The sequence below is a fragment of the Cyprinodon tularosa genome, unplaced genomic scaffold, assembly GCF_016077235.1.
Source record: "Cyprinodon tularosa strain WSP-4 unplaced genomic scaffold, ASM1607723v1 ctg197, whole genome shotgun sequence".
NCBI classification, from domain to species: domain Eukaryota; kingdom Metazoa; phylum Chordata; class Actinopteri; order Cyprinodontiformes; family Cyprinodontidae; genus Cyprinodon; species Cyprinodon tularosa.
Window position 1 is genome coordinate 2,865,142 of NW_024038720.1, and position 20,868 is coordinate 2,886,009.

At 37.5% G+C, this 20,868-nt stretch overlaps 3 protein-coding genes across 4 annotated transcripts in view; 2 read left to right on the plus strand and 1 right to left on the minus strand.

Moving 5' to 3' along the window:
* Positions 1–2,013: 2,013 nt before the first annotated feature.
* On the plus strand, positions 2,014–12,279 carry pabpn1l (PABPN1 like, cytoplasmic). The gene is made up of 7 exons (XM_038283890.1): positions 2,014–2,102; positions 2,201–2,297; positions 9,285–9,411; positions 10,412–10,479; positions 10,558–10,664; positions 10,771–10,858; positions 11,647–12,279. Exons 2-7 carry the CDS (start codon positions 2,226–2,228, stop codon positions 11,974–11,976), a joined length of 792 nt encoding a protein of 263 aa, XP_038139818.1. The 5' UTR covers positions 2,014–2,102; positions 2,201–2,225; the 3' UTR covers positions 11,977–12,279.
* A 35-nt stretch (positions 12,280–12,314) lies between these two features.
* trappc2l (trafficking protein particle complex 2-like) lies at positions 12,315–17,019 on the minus strand. Its single transcript, XM_038283891.1, has 5 exons — positions 16,943–17,019; positions 16,519–16,691; positions 16,296–16,383; positions 12,550–12,629; positions 12,315–12,468 (listed from the first exon to the last, which is right to left on the minus strand). Exons 1-5 carry the CDS (start codon positions 16,973–16,975, stop codon positions 12,423–12,425), a joined length of 420 nt encoding a protein of 139 aa, XP_038139819.1. The 5' UTR covers positions 16,976–17,019; the 3' UTR covers positions 12,315–12,422.
* Positions 17,020–17,393: 374 nt separating this feature from the next.
* Positions 17,394–20,868, plus strand: part of galns (galactosamine (N-acetyl)-6-sulfatase) — a 32,312-nt gene continuing 28,837 nt past the window's right edge. For both annotated transcript variants that reach the window (XM_038283710.1, XM_038283711.1), the window contains exons 1-2: positions 17,394–17,555; positions 17,724–17,847. In XM_038283710.1, coding sequence (XP_038139638.1) covers positions 17,439–17,555; positions 17,724–17,847 — 241 coding nt within the window. In that variant the 5' untranslated portion in view covers positions 17,394–17,438. The remainder of the gene's footprint in view (positions 17,556–17,723; positions 17,848–20,868) is intronic.

Sequence of the window (20,868 nt, forward strand, 5' to 3'; positions counted from 1 at the left end):
TAATTGTTTTTTCTGTACATCACTTTGGTCAGCTGTGGTTGTTCTTAAGTGTTAAACAAACCAAACTGGATTGGATTGGATGAATTGTTCTTGACTATTCATCAGCTTATGACAAGTACTCGGGGAAAAAATGAAATTGGCAATTGGACTTAAACATCAACTATGATGTCAACAGCTGGAGCAGATTACTAAACTCATCTCAAAAAATATTAATATCAACAAAACACAAACAAATTCAATTTAATATTTTTCACCACATATATTATACCGCATATGCCAGTATCACTTACAAATGCCAGAGGTGTAAGACGTCTTTAGGGGATCTTCTTCATATGTTTTGGAATTTTGTACACTTGTAAACCTACTGGAATAATGCAATTCTGATAACTTCAGCAGTTTGTGGGTTTTCGTTAGATCCTTACCCCAGGATATGGATACTTGGAGATGTTATGTCCTTGAAATTAAATCCTTGGAAGAAATACTTTGTTTTGTTAGCATCATCTACAGTGAAAAAATGTATACCGGTACTTAAAAACTGCACATCTATGGAGCCTCCAAACAAGAAACATTGGACCAATAATAGATTTTATTTGTAACGCACCTTACATTTCAAAGAAATCTCAAAGTGCTACAGAGACCAAAAGAAGAAGAAAAAAAAACAAAGACAAAAATAATAACAATAGTAATAATAAAAACAAAGAACAAACTGTAGGGCTTACAGCAATACATCCTACACCGAGCGGCACCAAAAACCAACAATTACCAAAAAATAATAATAATAGTAATAATAAATAGTAATAATAAAAAATAAAGAATAAATTGTAGGGCCCACAGCAACACATCTCGCACCAAGTGGTACCAAAACCAACAATTAAAACCACAATTTAAAACAAAACTTACAGTTCTAAAAGGCCTGTTTAAAAAGGTGAGTCTTAAGAATGAACTGTTGTCATACTGTACTCATGAAAAAAATCTCCATTCGGTACGTGGGGCATCGGCTAAATTTGACCGTACATGGAGTCCCTTCTTGGACATTCTAACTAGAATAGACCAGAGAGACTGATCAGAATTGATCTTTACTGAGTTTCAATTATTCCAATATTTTTGCTGTGTCATTTTTTAATTTTGACCTTTCAAAAATATGGTTATTACTTAATATAATACTAATACAGTGTACATGTGTTGCTACAATGAGAGAGTGGGTGGAGTGGGTTTGGGAACACCATTATACATTGGATGTAGATTTGATATGGACATATATTCTGAATAAATAAATAAATATATATATATATATATATATATATATATACAAAAAAAGTAAAATCGAGAAACAGGTTATTGCACAGGGTATCAAATAGTAAATTGCACATTATACATCGCAAGCGAAAACGGCTAAAATGGTGTAAAAAAGCAGAAAACAGAAATGCTATTAACTAAGATTAGCATTTTTCCAGATGTCACTGACTTATGTTTTCCAGCCCAAAAAATGTTCATAAACCTCCTGTATATACGAAATCTCACCCAATTTGAACCAAAGTCTATTGATTTCTAAGGCCATTAATCTAAAGATAAACATTTTTTACCCATAGCCATCCTAAACGGCCAGATTGGGAAACATCCCAACCTGACAACAATGCATGTAAGAAACCTTAGCCTTTAGATACAAAACCCCATCAACATATTTTTGCTAAATATTCAAACATAAATTGGCTATAAGAGGACCATCGTTGTTTGATTTAAAGAAAGCTTTTTAGTTTTATTATAATTTAGTTTGTTGCAAGGCTTTTACAGTTTGAAAAATAGAAAATTACACCATATGCCAACCGTCACAAGGATGTGCATGACAAGGAAGGGCTATACATACTGCAAGCATCATTAAGGTAGGTAACATCACTCCTTGAGTTATTTACTGTCACAGGGAGGGCAAATGCCCGGTAACACAGATTACCAGTCCCAGCCTGTCCGGGCCCCAGTCTGTATGGATACGGCCCTGGGAGCAAGCCTTCCTCCCTCCCTGCCTCCATCCTCCTCCTCCTCCTGCATCCCTGTCACGTGACCTCCGCTGTGTCCCTCCAGCGCGTCATGACGAGCCTCAAACACAGGTGATGCCTATTAGCTTCCCAGCCCATTTCTGTCGGATGAAATACATAGCTGCCGTCCTTTAGGTTAGCGTCTTGGTAAGCTGAAGCTGGTTTTGCAGGTTCTAATATGTCTGAGCAGTGAGCATGGCTGAAAATCATCTGGAGTACCGCTACCTTCAGGGCGAGCCTATGGGCGAGCATTTCAACGAGGACCCGGTGAGTTATCAGCCTTTATGCAGACAGCATAAAAGATGCCGTCATGCCATCATTATCACGCGCTGATACAAACGCTTTACGCGCAGAGGTTCTTTTATCAGCGGCTTGTATTAAAGCTACATGTTAGCCTCATGCTGCTGGATAGCAGGCTAACTGAGGCCAAGCAGGTGTGTTGGCTATCCGCAACATTAGCTACGTTTTTTTTGTCTAGTATATTGGTTATATTCGTTATTTCATTCACAACAATGTTTTTTTTTCATGTTTGCATAAATAGCTGAAGGGATTCCCATATAAATACTCACTGTTTACGTAAAACAAACTTAAAGGGAATAAAGACAAAAAATTGTGCACAGCTTCCATCCAGCACATGGGCAGCTGATGACTGATTCGATGCACATTGGACATGATGCAGATTAAATGTGGATGCAGTCCTAAAGAAAAAAAAAACTGTTAAAAGATCATGCTCCATATTAAATTAACAATTGAGTCAAAATTATGACAGGGGAATTAAGTGCATGCAATTTTCAGATTGCGTGCAGGTGCATTGCATTTAAACCAGGCTAAGGCACTGATTTTATTTGCAGCTCTAGGTTGCAGTAATATGCTTTAAGTAGGTTTGGGGAAAGGAGAGAGATGCAGCCAATGGTGGGTCCTGACCCTTAATAGAGGTTCTATTGAAATCTAACACCGAAAATATGAAACATTACTGAACCCAGGCTATAATAGCTAACTTTCATGCATTTAAAAATCAGAACTATTCAACAAGAGCGGAAAACAGAGCTGGAAAATAATCTGGGTAGAAAAATCCCTTTTCAAAAATGGAAATATAACGCACCGCATCATACTTCATCTAATGTCCCTATATTTTTTTTCCTGTTTTATTCATTGACACTGTAGGCCAACAATTCTATGCTATATATGTTTTTTATGAATTATATGCCAGTTTAATTTGTATAGTAAACATAATATTGCATTTTACATATTAAGAAACATGAGTAACTCATCAGTGGTATATTGGTGAATATTTACTATTTTTATTTTCCTTTGAATTTGGCACCATTTAAAGCCACAGTGTGTAATAATTATAGGCATTTACGGACAAAAATGAAGTATGTTATCATCTAGAGTAGAAAGTCTCAATCTTTTTGTCTTGCCTTAGAACTTGCTATTTATTAGGGGGTTCCTCATACAACATTTCATTTCAGATACAATACCAATATTGCGGCTTTGAGAATTTGCAGATACCGATGTTGACTCGATTCAATATTAGCACAAATATACTGGATATAATTAGGGCTGCAACTAACGATTATTTTAAAAATCGATGAATCGGACGATTATTTTTTCGATTATTCGATGAATCGGACAAAAAATATTTTTTATATTAACCTCTATTCCAAAATAAACATTTTAGACAGAACAAACAAGCACACAAGTACAGGTTGCTCATTAACTGTACTGGTGCAATATGAAAAATAAATGTGTTAAAACTACGCAAACTTACATGAGAAATGTAGCTGTACATCCACAAAATATAGGGTACTTTGTTTCATAAAGCGCAAAAAAGACAGGCATTTTTGTTTTTAAAAGCCCCTAAGGGGTTCAAACAATAGCCCCCCCCATTTCAACAAATGAGTTTTTTTAGACTAGAAGAGTTCTGCCTTTTAAGACAGGAAAGTATAGCAGTTAAAGTTGCTACTTGAGAAAATACTGAACCATAGAGATAAAAATAGCCCTGTGATTCAAATTATAAATTGTATTTGGAATAAAAATGAGAGAACTAGGGGTGCTTAAAAACACATCCTCCAAAGACAGATATTTACATGGGAATGTGGCAGATAATTGACATATAACTGATCTTGCTGGATTATATTCTGCTTTACTTCCATAAATTGCAGGATCTTCTTTACTTTATCTTTGCCAGAAGATTTAAACTTTAAAAGCCTTGCCCTCATAATTTGCAAGTTAATTTATTTATAAAGTAAATGTAAACGCTGCTTAAGCTAATTCAAATGAAATTAAAAGTAAAATAAGTAGCCAACCTTATCACTGTCTGTAACCTACTAACAAGGTAAGGAAAGCATCAGATGAGCTACCTGAGAAACTAACGTAACGTTTCCCCACTTTAAAACCAAACAAACATGGTGGTTCCGTGCCATGTTAATTTCTTTTGAAAAAAGTTGCATGTTATCACTTTTTTTGCTTTACAAAGCGCAGGCTATTTTAATTATTGTGATCAATTTGCGCCGTCAATCCCGGTGCATGCGCGCTTCATTTGCAGTCTGGACGCTGAGGCTCTGACTGCAGCGCTGAGAGGGACTCCTGCGGGAAAACGCGGTTGGGGTGGGGGAGGCGCCCCACGGCAGAGTAGGAACGATACATGCTTTCACGTAGGGCTGGGCGATAATTCAATAACGATATATATCGATCGATAGACGTGTGGCGCAATAGAAAAAAAAGAGGGTCGATAAAAGTTCGATAAAAAAGAAACGCAGTTTTCCTTCCTTCTCATTGTAGCCTAGCATGTAGGTTTATGCTAGTCACTGCTTCCTCCCAACCAATCACAATCGCGGACCCAGGCATGCCGTCACCAAGCGCCGCCCTCTCAAACCACAACACAGAGCACATGAAGATGTGCAGCAAGGAGGCGGAGGAAACTGTTTCAAAGAAAGGTTTTTGTAGTTCGGCAGTCTGGCAGTATTTCGTTCATGGCAAGTCGGACCAAAAACAAACCACAGTCATCTGGAAAATGTGTCAGGAACCAGTGAAAACCAGTCTGATAACGAAACCAACTTTTTTTTTTTTTTATCATCTCAGCCGCTCACAGCCGCAGGAGTACGAGCTGTGTAGGCCCCGACGCGGCTCTCCTCCGAGGAATCTTCGGGAAAATATATATATATTTTCATTTCTGGGCAGTTTCCCACGTAGTTCTAACAATTGAGATAAAAATGCTGAGGGGCCAGAAACTTCAAAGTAATAACTCAGGTTAAAGCAGGAAACGGGGGCGGCGGTGGGGGGGCATTTATTTATTTGTTATATTTATTTTGGTCACTTTTCTGGTCACTTTAGTTTATTCTTTGTCAGTATTTAATAACATAACTCAGGTCTCTTAAGTTATTTTTCTTTAAAACAATTCTGTTATGGTTAAAAAAGTTGGTTAAATAAAGATTTAATTCGAAGTCTGTGTTTGTGTTTTTTATTAAAATTAAATCATTTAGCAACATTATAAAAAGTCCAGGCAGAGCTGCACATAAAATATGGTTTCAAATCTTTTCAATAATTATCGATATCGATCAATATGCATTTTTTTTTATCGATAAGCTTTTTTTCTATATCGCCCAGCCCTACTTTCACGTAAGAGTCTCTAAAAGCCGCCAGTGACACCGAAAAAAGTCGCCAGATTTGTCGCTAGTCGCTTTTTTGAAAAATAGTCGCTGGAGGGGTCTGAAAAGTCGCTGAGTTGGCAACACTGCACCTGCGGCGCTGACTCGCTCTGCCATATTTTTTTTTCTTCCTCTTTCAGTCAAGAGGCAGTGATGACGGCGCGGCGGATGACGCAATAATCACGCGACACAACTAATCGATGATGAAATTCGTTGCCAACGCTTTTAAAAGTCGATTTTTATCGATTTTATCGATTCGTTGTTGCAGCCCTAGATATAATTACTTATTCTGCAGAATGTTAAGAAAAGGCTCTATCAAGTAGTATTACTAAAACAGGTAACAAATGTCAACAACAAAATGTAAGAAAAAAAACTGACCTATGGAAAAATTAACCAATGAGTTTACTGAAAATTCAACAGAAGCAGAGTGTTTCTATCAGCATGAAAAAATCAGCGATTTAAAATGCTGTTCGATATTTAAAAAATGTATATATTTTTGGCCAATATCGCGCGGATGTCCAATATTGATATTGGATCAAGACATCCCTACTATTCATAATTGCATAGGAGCAGGTCTCGGATTTATTGTGCCAGACATCTTTGCACTACATCAGCGCAAAATGAAAATCTAGTGACTGCAGAGATCACCATTAAGCTTGAATGTTTCTGATGCAAGTCAGGCCTAGATAAAATCTATATCCTATACAGACTAATAAATGCTAAATAAAACTAAATAAAACACTACAGGAACGTTTTTTCTTTACAAAACTTGTTTTTGAACGTCATTGAACAGCGTTGACGACTCAGTGAGTAGCATATTTTAAAAAAAGAACGTTTAAGGTTGTTTTAAGGACATTATCTGACATGCACTATGCAAGCCATTCTGAAGCAGCCAGGGGGGGATTCTGCATGAGCCAAATAGCCGAGACAGGACCAATCGTCAAAATTTTGGTGTCGATCATTCGATTTTATCCTGGACACTACAGAAAAGGGGCTAAAAGTGTTAAAAACCGGAATTTTCCTTTAAAGGAAAGAATCATGGGATTTCTTTGTGGCGATAATAATAAAGATTGTGCGGGGAGGTGGAGTTACATGACCGACAGGGAGCGAAAAGTAGTGATCATCTGTCCTAACCGTCAGTTAACAGAGTTCCCTATGAAGTCCTTGCTCCATATCGTGATTGAGGGATTTGGGGTTTAGGGCAGACTTCGGACACTGTCTCAGTTTTTTTTTTTTTTTTTTTTTTACAGAGAGTTTACTTGACTTCTGTTTCTGTTACCATAGTCTCATTCTCCCCAAAGCTAACCTGGTCGGGAGCAGGTTTTCCTCAATAAACTTAGAGTTCTCTGTCCTCCGTCTCTGCCCTCCCTAAAGCCAATCGGGTTTTTTTATTTCCTGATTTAATCAGCAGAGTTCTGTCGTAGCTTTGTGCGAACAATAAAAAGAAATCATCATTTACTGTGTAATGGAAGACAGAAATAAAATAAAGCGAGATGTCATATAGGTCCTACCTGTTTGAACAATGTTGACAGGTGCACTTCTCTTCCGTGAGATTTCACCTAAATATAATACATTGATCTACCGCCATTCAACCAGTAAACTAGTAGATTTCCCTGTGATGTAATGTTATCTTGATTAAAACAGGCAAACCATTTAGATTTATTAGTTTGACTGGCTTGGTATTTCTAGTATCTACAATGTTTTCCTTTTCAAAATGAACTTTTTAAACAAAACAACATTCTTCACATCTAGAATAAACATTCTGGATGTCTAGAAATTAATGTCAGATCTACGTATTCCTACTGTTACTGGTTATAGTTTGTATTATTTGGATCAGAAATAAACATTTCACATATCATAAATATATTCAGTCAAACTGATTCATGTCAAAATGGCCATATATATATATATATATATATATATATATATATATATATATATATATATATATATATATATATAAAAAAACGTAACTCTACTAGCACAATTTTGTTTTTTACTTTCTGAAACTCAGCTTCTGCTGCAAACATGTAATTTAGAAAATCTGTTACAGTTCTGTCTAGGAATGGGATTTTTTTTTTGACCAGGAAAAAATCCTATTTTATTGATCTACAAATGTAACAGAGGGGAATTTTCAATAAATGTTTAAACGGCCTGCCATAAATCTATGTAAAACTCAAGCAGCATTCTTCTTACCATTTCCCTCTCCTTTGCAGGTGTAGGGCTGTTGCTGTCTTTTAAACACTATATTCAAAATCAAGTTAATGTGGGGTGAAATGGGGGACCTACTGATACCTGTTGGCATGTTGACTCTTCAAATTGGGACTCTATTAATGGCTTTACATACTTGTTACACATACTCAACCTTCAGTGGACCTACTCAGGTGATTAAACTAACTCGCACCAGCCTTTGTGAAGCCAAAAACGGGTTTCCGACCTAAGGAGAGATCAATTCAGAGTTAAGGATTTGAGTTTGTTAAACCTGCTTTACTTTTAGGGTAGTGAACAAGGAATGTTGATGGTCCTGGGCTGCCAAATCTTCTGCAGCTTAACACGTAGTTGCATAGTCTTGGTGCTGCATGTTATACATTTTTAGGCTTGTTTTTCCTTTTAGGTCATGGTAGAGCAGATGGATAAAGTGGTTCATTTAGTTCACACTTCCCTAACTGTTAGATGGTGCTCTTCCAGCAGCCTGAGTAACGTGCAATTTGTAATCTGACCAATGAAATTGCAGGATAAAGTAGCTGCAGGTTCATAGGGATGTATTTTCTACAAAATGTGTTGTACTGAACCAGCAGTTTGCCTGAAATGAGTTTAATGCCACAATATGATCTGTCTCACGACACAGCCCCTCCCACTCCCATGGGGTGCAGATGGCAAGAAGATCCATGCATTAGAGTGGACATGGACTGTGGACCACCAAGCTTTCAAAGTCATGAAAACAATTAAACACTAAATTAAACATTAAAAGAAAAATCAAAATAAAATCTTGTGGAATTGGGGCTGAAACAATTAATTGGATTAATCATGATTAATTGATTTACAAAATAGTTAGTTGCAGCCCTAGTTTGAAAATTAGTTAAAAAAAATTGCAATTTTGAGTGAAATCATTCAGCTCTAGTCAAAAACAATGTGACTGCAAGCAGTGTGTGGAAATATCAGTTCATATTTTTTTCCTGAATGAGTCATGTTATTGAGAAAGCTCTGTTTACAGAAATGTTTTACAAAGTTTGAGAAATCAGAATCACAGGTCACAGAAACATACACAGGCACATAAAAAAACAAGTGGGATGATGCACAATAAGTTAAAGTACTAATGTGAGTGTAAACACTAATGATTGCTTACCAAATGTGTTTTGTTTATAAAATGCAGTGATCCAACCACCCAATTCACAAAGCAGGGATTTCCACAGCCTCTGGACAGAGCCAAAAGGTTTTAGCATTTTGATTTCTGTGAATGAATAACTTTTATATTTAAAGAACATTAAATGCTATCATGGAAAATTGTACTTTTGCTGGATTTCTCCATCTTTATTCATAGTTACCTTGCATATCCTCGGCTAAGGTGGTCAGTGGTTAAAATGCATGTGATCTCCTATTTCAGGAGCTCATGGCCATCAAGGCCAGGGTTCAGGAGCTTGAAATGGAAGAAGAGACTGAAAAACTGAAGGAGGAGGAGGAGAGGTGTGACGCAGAGGAGATGCAGCTCCTGACCAGCAGTCCCCGGCCTGGTAGGAAAGACTTGTTTCTGAAATGACACACAGTTGGGCACATCATCACAGAGAATCAGTCAGAATGTTGTATGCTCAAGCTAATACCCTTGCTCGTAAAAAATTGGTGCTTGTACTGATGTGGTAAAAGTGGAACTTTTCAATGCATATTGTACCTCTGTACACTGCTCACCTGTGGTCTACATATAAAAAAATCTAGCCTGCAAAGGCTACAGGTGGCCTATAGTGATGCTTTGCAGGTACTTTTGAAATGGCCAAGATGGACTAGTGCGAGTGAGATGCTTGTCACAGCAATAGTCAATACCTTGTATGCTGTTTTACTACAGTTGATGTATAGTTTTATCTGTAGGATAAATGCATCTGGCAGTGATATTGTCACTTATTGACGCCAAACGTATTGCAATCCAATACCAGTCTAAGCTCTGGAGACATTGGTATTCCTGTCTACTTAAATATCCTATCTAATTGTAACTTGTACTCTTATTGTGCTTTTCTACCTGTATTTTATTTTTATCTTATACATTTATTGGACCACTAGTCATGAATAAGGTCCATCTATAGATAGAGCTTTCGGTCGTACAACTAAATCCACACTGTGCTCTCAGGGCTCTCTGTGTAGTAACTTTTTCTCTTTAGACTAGGTGTGTAGCTTTGCAGCCTCCAGGTGGCTGAGGTAACCACATATTTGCTCATCTGGCTAACACCTGGGACACCTCACAGTGGTCACAACTGTGTTCACATGTGCCTCATCACTGCCCAATGAGATGCAGCAGTGAGCTCCAAAGAGCCAGAAGTGTCTGTCTTGCTGCCTGTGGCTATTTTCTGCCTCTGTGCATCTCCCCAACCCTCCCCTTTTGCCATTCTAAAGTAACTGAAATGTGTTTTAGAGCAACTTTTTAAATGGTTTATTTGCTAAAACTCAGCGATCATTCTGAAACATGTTAAACTTGAAGACACCTTGTTTTCCTTTTTTTTTTTTTTTCTTTCTTTTTAACCACAGGACCGTTTTACTGTATGACCCCGGAGGAGAGGATAGATGCAGACAACAGATCAATTTATGTTGGAAATGTAAGGCGTACATATTTTCTATACACAATGGTATTTTTCAGCTTTAATGTCTGATCTGACTAACTGATCACATTTCAGGTAGATTATGGAGCAACTGCAGACGAGCTGGAGATCCATTTCAATGGCTGTGGTCCCGTAAACAGAGTTACCATCCTGTGTGACCGGTTTTCCGGCCATCCCAAAGGGTGCCACAATTTCCTTTTTATGTCTGCTACCTTTTCCGTGTACTCCATCTGTGGAAAGGCCTAGGCCTATTCCATGTGTAACAAGTGTCCTTCCTGTCCCTCACAGCTTTGCTTACATCGAGTTCTCTGATCGAGATTCTGTGCAGAGTGCCATTGGTTTGCATGAGACGGTGTTCAGAGGACGGGTTCTTAAGGTAAATCTACATAAGCATGCAGCATCTGCAGTATCTATTTTATCCTTTGCTGTATTGCTTCTGGTGTTTCAAAGTAGCAAGATGTTTTAGTGCTGGAATCTAGTTATGATCATACATTTTGTTCTGACAATTATGAACATGCCTTTAAGGCATGTTAAGTCTAGCCAATTGAATGTATTCTACTCAAATTGAATCCATAGTTATGAAATCTAATTCCTTCTTTTGCTGGTGGCATAACCTCAGAGCAGCTTCATTAAATTATTGCAATGTTGGTGCAGGTCCTGAAATAATAAAATGTGGTTTCTTTTTGGATTATGTTAAACTAGTACTTTAAGCTTCATTTTTACCCTAATGCATTTCCTGTTTTTTCTGGATACATGTATTATGTATCAGTCTACCTTCTGGATTTGTTTGAACTCACACCTACTTTTTAATCTGAAAGGAAGCACAAAGAGGCTCCGCCTATGTCCAACAAACACCTCTATTGTCCAGTCATGGTCTAGAAGCATCTTCTCTTTTTCCAACTTATTTTCTTTCTAAGGAGTTTTTATGTTTAGGGAAAATTGATGTTTATGTATAATGCATTCAAAATACTTTCTTGAATCCAGTAACCAACCCCAAACTTTAATCATTCCAGCTACGCAACTATGTTTATAGTGCTACCCATTGAGCTGTGTGCAATCTGTCTTCAATTAAAGGGCAGTATTTTTGCTACATGCTCTTGGTAGGAGCATGGTGAGGGTGACTCAAACATAAAAGGTAAATCGCACTTATCTTTATGTTTTCAGGTGTTGCCCAAAAGAACCAACATGCCTGGTATCAGCACCACGGACAGGGGAGGACACAGAGGAGGTCACACCAGAGGAAGAGGCCGTGGCTACCGTCCCCCCAGGTACCAGAACAGTTCTCGAGGCAGATTCCGGTATCAGTCTTCAAGACCACAGCACCAGCCCCCCCACCCTTATTACGGAGGACCATCGCCTGGAAAGAGACAGTGGGGCCACATGGACTACCATGAACAAACTCCAAAACGTTACCCCTGTCTCCTCCTCATCACGCCACCTTCAGAGGATCTTGGGGCCGCGTCAAGTGGACAGCATTACCCTCAGCAGCGTTAGCACTACTAAATGAGTTTGTTGGCTGATTGGTTGTGTTTTTTAAACTGTAAATGCTTTCCAGCATAATTTAAGTATTATGATGTCTAGCATTGGCTAATGTGTCAACTATTCATCCAGGTGAGATCTTAGAAAAACTGACTGGGATTAATCTGTCATAAGGTTGTTGCTGTGAATGCATGTGACGGTTCTCAAGCTGCATCTGTTTTTAAAAACTGTGGTTTTGTTTTGTAATGTGTAACCCTTCTGTGTGTAACTGACAAGCTCTTTGCTACTTAAATAAATAAAAATAATTCAACACTCCAAGTGTAGTAATCTATTTAAAATCATGTGAAACAGCGTTTCAGGTTTATTAATAGTTTTATTTTTATTTTCCAAGAGTAAAGACATGTAGAAAGGAAAAAGGGTCATATGTACAGTGGATGCTCAAAGGTTAACTGGATGAGATGTCAGCCTGTTTGAACCATCATTCCAGAGACTATTCCATTGAAGGCCCTGAATAATGAAGACAAAAAGTTCAAATGAATTTCAAACTTTTTTTTTTCTCTGAAGCAGATGTAAAAAAAACAATCTTACTTTGATTGAATTGGATCCCCAGGATTATAGAATGGGTTGCACATTACATCGGTGAAAGAGTTGTGCAATTTTCTAAACATCTGAAATACAAAACAGTATAAACATGATCAGCACTGAATGAGATGAACATAGATTGTTAAAAACCTTTGTTTTTAATATGAATTCATCAGGGCTGCAGAAAGGGGGATACATGAGAAATCTGAATAAGTTCAAGGTAAGTCCCTGAATGTTCCAGATTTTTAGATGGCATGTTAATTTATACCACATATTACTCTGAATGACTGTCTGATGTTGAGTGTTGCACATAGAAGTGGAGATCAAACAAGAAAAGCACCAGAAATACAGGTGCTGGTCATAAAATTAGAATATCATGAAAAAGTAGATTGATTTCAGTAATTCCATTTAAAAAGTGAAACTTGTATATTATATTCATACATTACATACAAACTCATATATTTCAGATGTTTATTTTGTTTAATTTTGATGATTACAAATGACAACAAATGAAAATCTCAAATTCATCATATCAGAAAATTAGAATATTACTGAAGACCAATAAAAACAAAGGATTTATAGAAATGTTGGCCAACTGAAAAGTATGAACATGAAAAGTATGAGCATGTACAGCACTCAGTATTTAGTTGGGCCTCCTTTGGCCTGTATTACTGCAGCAATGCAGCGTGGCATGGAGTCGATCAGTCTGTGGCACTGCTCAGGTGTTATGATAGCCCAGGTTGCTCTAATAGTGGCTTTTAGCTCTTCTGAATTGTTGGGTCTGGTGTATTGCATCTTCTTCACGATACCCCATAGATTTTCTATGGGGTTAAGGTCAGGAGAGTTTGCTGGCCAATTAAGAACAGGGATACCTGTGAACAAAAGGCACAAATGAAATCTGCATCTCCAAAAAGTTGGTCAGCTGCAGGAAGCATGAAGTGCTCTAAAACTTCCTGGTATGTGGCTGCGTTGACCCTGGACCTCAGAAAACACAATGGACCAACACCAGCAGATGACATGGCACCCCAAACCATCACTGACTGTGGAAACTTTACACTGGACTTCAAGCAACGTGGATGAAGTGCCTCTCTTCTTTTCCTCCAGACTCTGGGACCTTGATTTCCAAAGGAAATGCAAAATTTACTTTCATCAGAGAACATGACTTTGGACCACTCACCAGCAGTCCAGTCCTGTTTCTCTTTAGCCCAGGCAAGACGCTTCTGACGCTGTCTGTGGTTCAAGAGTGGCTTGACACAAGGAATGCGACAGCAGAAACCCATGTCTTTCATACGTCTGTGTGTGGTGGTTCTTGATGCACTCACTCCAGCTGCAGTCCACTCTTTGTGAATCTCCCCCACATTTTTGAATGGGTTTTGTTTCACAATCATCTCCAGGGTGCGGTTATCTCTCTTGCTTGTACACTTTTTTCGACCACATCTTTTCCTTCCCTTCGCCTCTCTATTAATGTGCTTGGACACTGAGCTCTGTGAACAGCCAGCCTCTTTAGCGATGACCTTTTGTGTCTTGCCCTCCTTGTGCAAGGTGTCGATGGTCGTCTTTTGGACAACTGTCAAGTCAGCAGTCTTCCCCATGATTGTGTAGCCTATAGAACTAGACTGAAAGACCATTTAAAGGCTTTTGCAGGTGGTTTGAGTTAATTAGCTGATTAGAGTGTGGCACCAGGGGCCATCAATTTTGAACCTTTTCACAATATTCTAATTTTCTGATATGATGAATTTGAGATTTTCATTTGTTGTCATTTGTAATCATCAAAATTAAACAAAATAAACATCTGAAATATATGAGTTTGTATGTAATGTATGAATATAATATACAAGTTTCACTTTTTAAATGGAATTACTGAAATCAATCTACTTTTTCATGATATTCTAATTTTATGACCAGCACCTGTAGTGTGTCCTTTACAAAAGGACCCTGTAGATGTGAGGAACTGCTCATTATGCTGCATTTTAACACAGAGCCATATATTAATAAGCAAAGTTTTCATCAGGATTCCGTTTAAAATGTCAGCCAGAGATCGTATGACAATGCACTTCATTTTTATGCTGTGTGCAAACTGTCAGGGATTCAGTGATAAATGCCCAAAATGCCTTATTTCTCAACTAGTCCAAATGCATTCCATCCATTTTCTTTACACGCTTAATTCCAAGTGGGGTAGCAAGGGGTGCTGGTGATCTCCAGTTGTCTACGGGCGAGAGGCAGGTCGCCAGTCCATCACAGGGCAACATAGAGACAACCATTCACACACCTAATGATAATTTAGAGAAGCCAATTAACCTAACAGTCATGTTTTTGGACTTTGGGAAGAAGCCGGAGTACCCGGAGAGAACCCACGAATGCTCAGGGAGAATATGCAAACTCCATGCAGAAAGACACTGGGCCGGGAATCAAACCCAGAATCTTCTTGCTGAAAAGCAGCAGTGCTACCTACTGCGCCACTGAGCAGCCTTAGTCCAAATGCCCACTAGATCATAATTTCTAGGAACTGATTTCCTTCCTGACATGGTGTCCGAGCGCTCAAGTCTTTTTTTTTTTTCTCTCTTCACTTAGGTTTTGTTCAATTATATTTTATAACTGAGCATTGCAAAGAGAAAAGCTCCAATAACTTGGAATGTAGCATTGTATTTACATTACAACTCCAACACATACAGTTTTATTTTTCCTTTTTAAAAATCCACATGAATAAAATAAAACATGCAGACCTGCTGGTATCAGTTAAAGGCAATAATTTAGTACGGTATGTAATGTATCACATTCGGATATTTCAAGCAATATCCACTTGTATAGTTCTGGGTTTCCAAGCATAACTAGAAGCATATATGATATTCACATGAATTGTTTAACTAAATAAAGAATATGTTTGTTTTTTTTGTTTTTTTTAATATTTTTAAGTTCGCTTTATTTGTTTAAACATGTTTCCAGGTATTGTTGTAAATATATTTGACCAGCTATTTCAAAGAGAGGGTCAGAAAACATTTCAGTTACACATGTTCTCTTTTTGCCAATAGGTCATTAACCAAGGCTTAAATTCTTACATATTTATAATATTTGTTAAGTGTCGTTCAGTAGGTAAAACGCCTCAAAATAACAAAAGCTGACATACCTCATTTAATTGCATTTTTAGATTTTATCTTGATTTACTGTTATGTCCTGCTAGATTACACCCAGAAACATATTTCCCACACGTGTTATGTTGAAGACTTTAATTCTTGATCTAATCCTCAATCATGCTTTAACTGGTCTCTGCTTCTTATTTCCTCTATTGCCATGATGGATACTATTTTTAGCATTCCACTAATGAGAGCTTCTTAATACATTTACACACTTAATACATACAGAACTCTGGGCTTGCTTAACTCAGAGTCGAGTTGGCCGATCCCTGTGCTGAAACTGAAAATCCTGCATATCACAAAGCTTACCAACAAAGTGGACTCAGGTTACCTGCTCTCTACACAGAAAAGATTAACCCCATGCTCTAAAACAGGACCCCGAAATAGGAAATAATAGTTGCTTGATCATCTAAACCTCCGTAAAAATTGTGACATTCACCACACAGGTGTTTAATAAAACGATGCCATTGTGGTAAAGTAAAAAAAAGACACAGTTATTTTAATACATAATAAAACAATAACAGACTGACAGATGACATGGATTCAAATAAATGGAAAAACACAGAGACATCAATGTTTTTTTTATGTCCTGTAACTAAAAAGTAAAAACGATATACTTACACTTCGTATTTCATTGTCCCGTAATGATGTATTGGAGGAGTCCACAACAATCACAAATTTAACCTTGGAGTTGGTTACATACCCATATCTATTTCCTCCAGTTAAGGACACAAAAAAGGCACCAAAACACAAAACTTTGAGTGAATTAAACGTTTTCTCCTTAAAGTAAAATCAATAATGATATGTATATTCGTAGTGGCTGGGGTTTAAAAGTAAAGGATACACTTTATAGTCTTCAGTTGGATAGAGCAGACCCAGGTAGAGCTCCCTCTGGTCACCTATGGATTTCCCCACAGCTGAGACCTTCTCCTCCACCACATCCAGAGAGGTGTGAACCGTGTAGTGGAATTTCAACTCGTTTTGAGATGGCACACTGCGTATGTATAGTGGGTAGTTCTGGGGAAAATGTCAGAAGACAATAAAAGCAAAACATTTCATAAATAAATCTTTAAGATCTCTAAAAAAAAGAAGTCGGAAATGGAAACAGTAGGATAGCCAGTACGATGCTAACATTAGCATTGCGTTATTATCTAATACTGGTCGTAGACAAGAAGCTAAAAATCTCATAGAAGCGCTTAATGGTTTTGCGAAAACCCCTTAACCCTGTAAAGTGCGTTACAACAAAATTATTAACGAGATATCGGTACCTCTTTAGCGATCACTGCTATGCAAACCGCCATGTTTTTGTTCTCCCTGCAGCTGACTGCTGCTGTCACGTGATCAGTTGCATTCAAATGCTGAAGAAAAATACGAGTGTCTAATCAGAAATCCATTTGAGATCTGATTTAAGGTGACAACGTGCTATATTAGCAATATCTGTAGGGTTTTATCGTGGATTATAAAAAAAAAATTGATAAAAATTTGTATGCATTATCTCTGTCTTATTTTTGTCTGGGTAACACATTACTGCGATTTTAAGAGATTCGCTTAATGAATACAACAAAGCATACATATATTCAATATTTCATAACGTTTAACTGACAGTAAATTGAGCTTAAAAAGTATAAATTAAAGTGAATGTAAAATTAACAGTAAAAATAGGTATAAGCTTGTTTCATTCCAGGCGTCACTGTGTTGGCAGATGGACGCGAATGCAACACGCCTCTTCCGTGATGCTAGCGCTCATATGACTTCAGCACAGCAATGAAAGTAGTCTGTAGAACAAGTTTTCTTCTTCTTAGTATAACGATATGTTGTTCATTGACAGAAAAGCTGTCAAATGGTTCATCACCAAACATTATCATCATGCTCATGGATGACGTAAGTATTTTCTGACTTAGACTGATTTTACAGCCCAGCTTATGCTCGATTTATGCAGTTATGTGTGTTTCTTACTTCCTTTATTAACTCTGTGTTCACGTGTTGTTGTTTTTTTGGCATATATTCCTCTACAAACATGTGACTGGCTTCCTGTGCTGTTTTTTTTAGATGGGTTGGGGGGATTTGGGGGTGCTCGGTCAGCCTTCTAAAGAGACCCCCAACCTGGATGCCATGGCAACCCAGGGGATGCTCCTAACAAACTTCTACACCGCCAACCCACTGTGTTCCCCATGTGGGTTAGCAGAGACGTTTGTGCAAAATATAAAAGTCACCAAGGCTTGTGTTTCATATTGCAACATTTGATATGTCTATTCACTCTCATACCTTTAGCTGTTTCATAGTTAAAGCACAACTTCCTCATGATGTGATGATAAACATTTCCTAGGAAACTCCACAAATGTTCCTTTATTTGAAGATGAGGTGAAATTAAACGTTTGATTAAACCAAATGAGTTTTAAGTTAAATATTTTCTCACTTTTTAGTAATAGATTGGCTACATACAGGTGCTGGTCATAAAATTAGAATATCATGAAAAAGTAGATGGATTTCAGTAATTCCATTTAAATAGGGAAACTTGTATATTATATTCATACATTACATACAAACTCATATATTTCAGATGTTTATTTTGTTTAATTTTGATGATTACAAATGACAACAAATGAAAATCTCAAATTCATCATATCAGAAAATTAGAATATTGTGAAAAGGTTCAAAATTGATGGCCCCTGGTGCCACACTCTAATCAGCTAATTAACTCAAACCACCTGCAAAAGCCTTTAAATTGTCTTTCAGTCTAGTTCTATAGGCTACACAATCATGGGGAAGACTGCTGACTTGACAGTTGTCCAAAAGACGACCATCGACACCTTGCACAAGGAGGGCAAGACACAAAAGGTCATCGCTAAAGAGGCTGGCTGTTCACAGAGCTCAGTGTCCAAGCACATTAATAGAGAGGCGAAGGGAAGGAAAAGATGTGGTCGAAAAAAGTGTACAAGCAAGAGAGATAACCGCACCCTGGAGAGGATTGTGAAAAAAAACCCATTCAAAAATGTGGGGGAGATTCACAAAGAGTGGACTGCAGCTGGAGTGAGTGCTTCAAGAACCACCACACACAGACGTATGAAAGACATGGGTTTCTGCTGTCGCATTCCTTGTGTCAAGCCACTCTTGAACCACAGACAGCGTCAGAAGCGTCTTGCCTGGGCTAAAGAGAAACAGGACTGGACTGCTGGTGAGTGGTCCAAAGTCATGTTCTCTGATGAAAGTAAATTTTGCATTTCCTTTGGAAATCAAGGTCCCAGAGTCAGAGGAAAAGAAGAGAGGCACTTCATCCACGTTGCTTGAAGTCCAGTGTAAAGTTTCCACAGTCAGTGATGGTTTGGGGTGCCATGTCATCTGCTGGTGTTGGTCCATTGTGTTTTCTGAGGTCCAGGGTCAACGCAGCCACATACCAGGAAGTTTTAGAGCACTTCATGCTTCCTGCAGCTGACCAACTTTTTGGAGATGCAGATTTCATTTTCCAACAGGACTTGGCACCTGCACACAGTGCCAAAGCTACCAGTACCTGGTTGAAGGACCATGGTATCCCTGTTCTTAATTGGCCAGCAAACTCTCCTGACCTTAACCCCATAGAAAATCTATGGGGTATTGTGAAGAAGAAGATGCAATACACCAGACCCAACAATTCAGAAGAGCTAAAAGCCACTATTAGAGCAACCTGGGCTATCATAACACCTGAGCAGTGCCACAGACTGATCGACTCCATGCCACGCCGCATTGCTGCAGTAATACAGGCCAAAGGAGGCCCAACTAAATACTGATTGCTGTACATGCTCATACTTTTCATGTTCATACTTTTCAGTTGGCCAACATTTCTATAAATCCTTTGTTTTTATTGGTCTTCAGTAATATTCTAATTTTCTGATATGATGAATTTGAGATTTTCATTTGTTGTCATTTGTAATCATCAAAATTAAACAAAATAAACATCTGAAATATATGAGTTTGTATGTAATGTATGAATATAATATACAAGTTTCACTATTTAAATGGAATTACTGAAATCAATCTACTTTTTCATGATATTCTAATTTTATGACCAGCACCTGTATATTTAAAAACCACCACATGTTACACAAAACAGTGAATCTGATGGTTAGCATGTGGCAGATCTAACAACTAGGATAACCTGGGTACCATTTGTTTTTTGGCCTTTTTTTATTATGTGAAGAATTGTATTCTCATGTTTGACTTAGGGCTGAAGCAATTAATTGGATTAATCAATAATTGAAATGATCATCAACTAATAACAGGATTGCACAGACTGTAAAACATGCCTTTAGCAGACAGAGCGACGTATTTAGAACAGTAATTATACCAAAATGTAAAAGAAAAAAGTACAAATTTAAGATAAAAAAACAACAACGTTGTTTTCTGTCAATATGCTCTATCCAGAACTCCTAAAGTAGAAAAGTTTTAGTTTCACCTGGTTTAATTTAGCAAAAAGTCTTCTTTAAGGAACCTTTGGCTATCTGATTATTAATCGATCAATCTAAAAAATAATCTACAGATTATTTTTTTGCAAAATAATCGTTAGTTGCAGCCTTGGTTTGAATAAAGGCCCTTTACATTGACTAACCATAAAATCTTCAGAAATAGTTGCTTATTAATGGTGCCAGAATGTTCATTTATAACAACATTGGATACCATTTAGTATACACTAAGATTTGATTTATGAGGAGCTGGTATATCTGGAGCTGTGGTAGAGTGACAATCCAGAGTTAGTTCTGGGGAAAATTCCTGCCTTAGCAATGTCACATCCTTTTCTCAGATGCTGTTGAAATCAGAGTGCAAATACTCCAAAGATATTTTCATTCCGAAAGAATAGACCACGATTAGATGTTCTATCGTTCCCAAAGTAACATCTCTTTTTAAGATTTTCTTTTATAAAAACATCAGATTTATTTTCAGAAAGCCTTAAATGAGCTTGCTGCATATGAAATATTTTTGGAATCACATCATACTTTACTTGTACTTTATGTGCAAGGCCATAAAAGTGTCCGAGTTACCAAAAGTTCTAATCAGTGGGTGCATGAAGCCAACAAAACCTGACTGCCAAAGACAGATCACATAAAAAAAGAACTTACACATATTGTACTCTAAAACTTAGAGGAATAATTATTCATTGTTAAAACAAAACAGTTTAATTCTGTACCTTGCCTTTAATACAAACATTAAGTCAAGTATTTTA

Coding starts and splice junctions, on each gene's coding strand:
- pabpn1l (XM_038283890.1), top strand. CDS start 2,226: ATGGCTGAAAATCATCTGGAGTACCGCTACCTTCAGGGCGAGCCTATG. Junction 2,298..9,284: donor AGCATTTCAACGAGGACCCG/GTGAGTTATCAG, acceptor CTCCTATTTCAG/GAGCTCATGGCCATCAAGGC. Junction 10,859..11,646: donor TCAGAGGACGGGTTCTTAAG/GTAAATCTACAT, acceptor TTATGTTTTCAG/GTGTTGCCCAAAAGAACCAA.
- trappc2l (XM_038283891.1), bottom strand. CDS start 16,975: ATGGCGGTTTGCATAGCAGTGATCGCTAAAGAG. Junction 16,384..16,518: donor CCAACTGAAGACTATAAAGT/GTATCCTTTACT, acceptor TGGAGGAAATAG/ATATGGGTATGTAACCAACT. Junction 12,630..16,295: donor GGGACAATGAAATACGAAGT/GTAAGTATATCG, acceptor TTTGTATTTCAG/ATGTTTAGAAAATTGCACAA.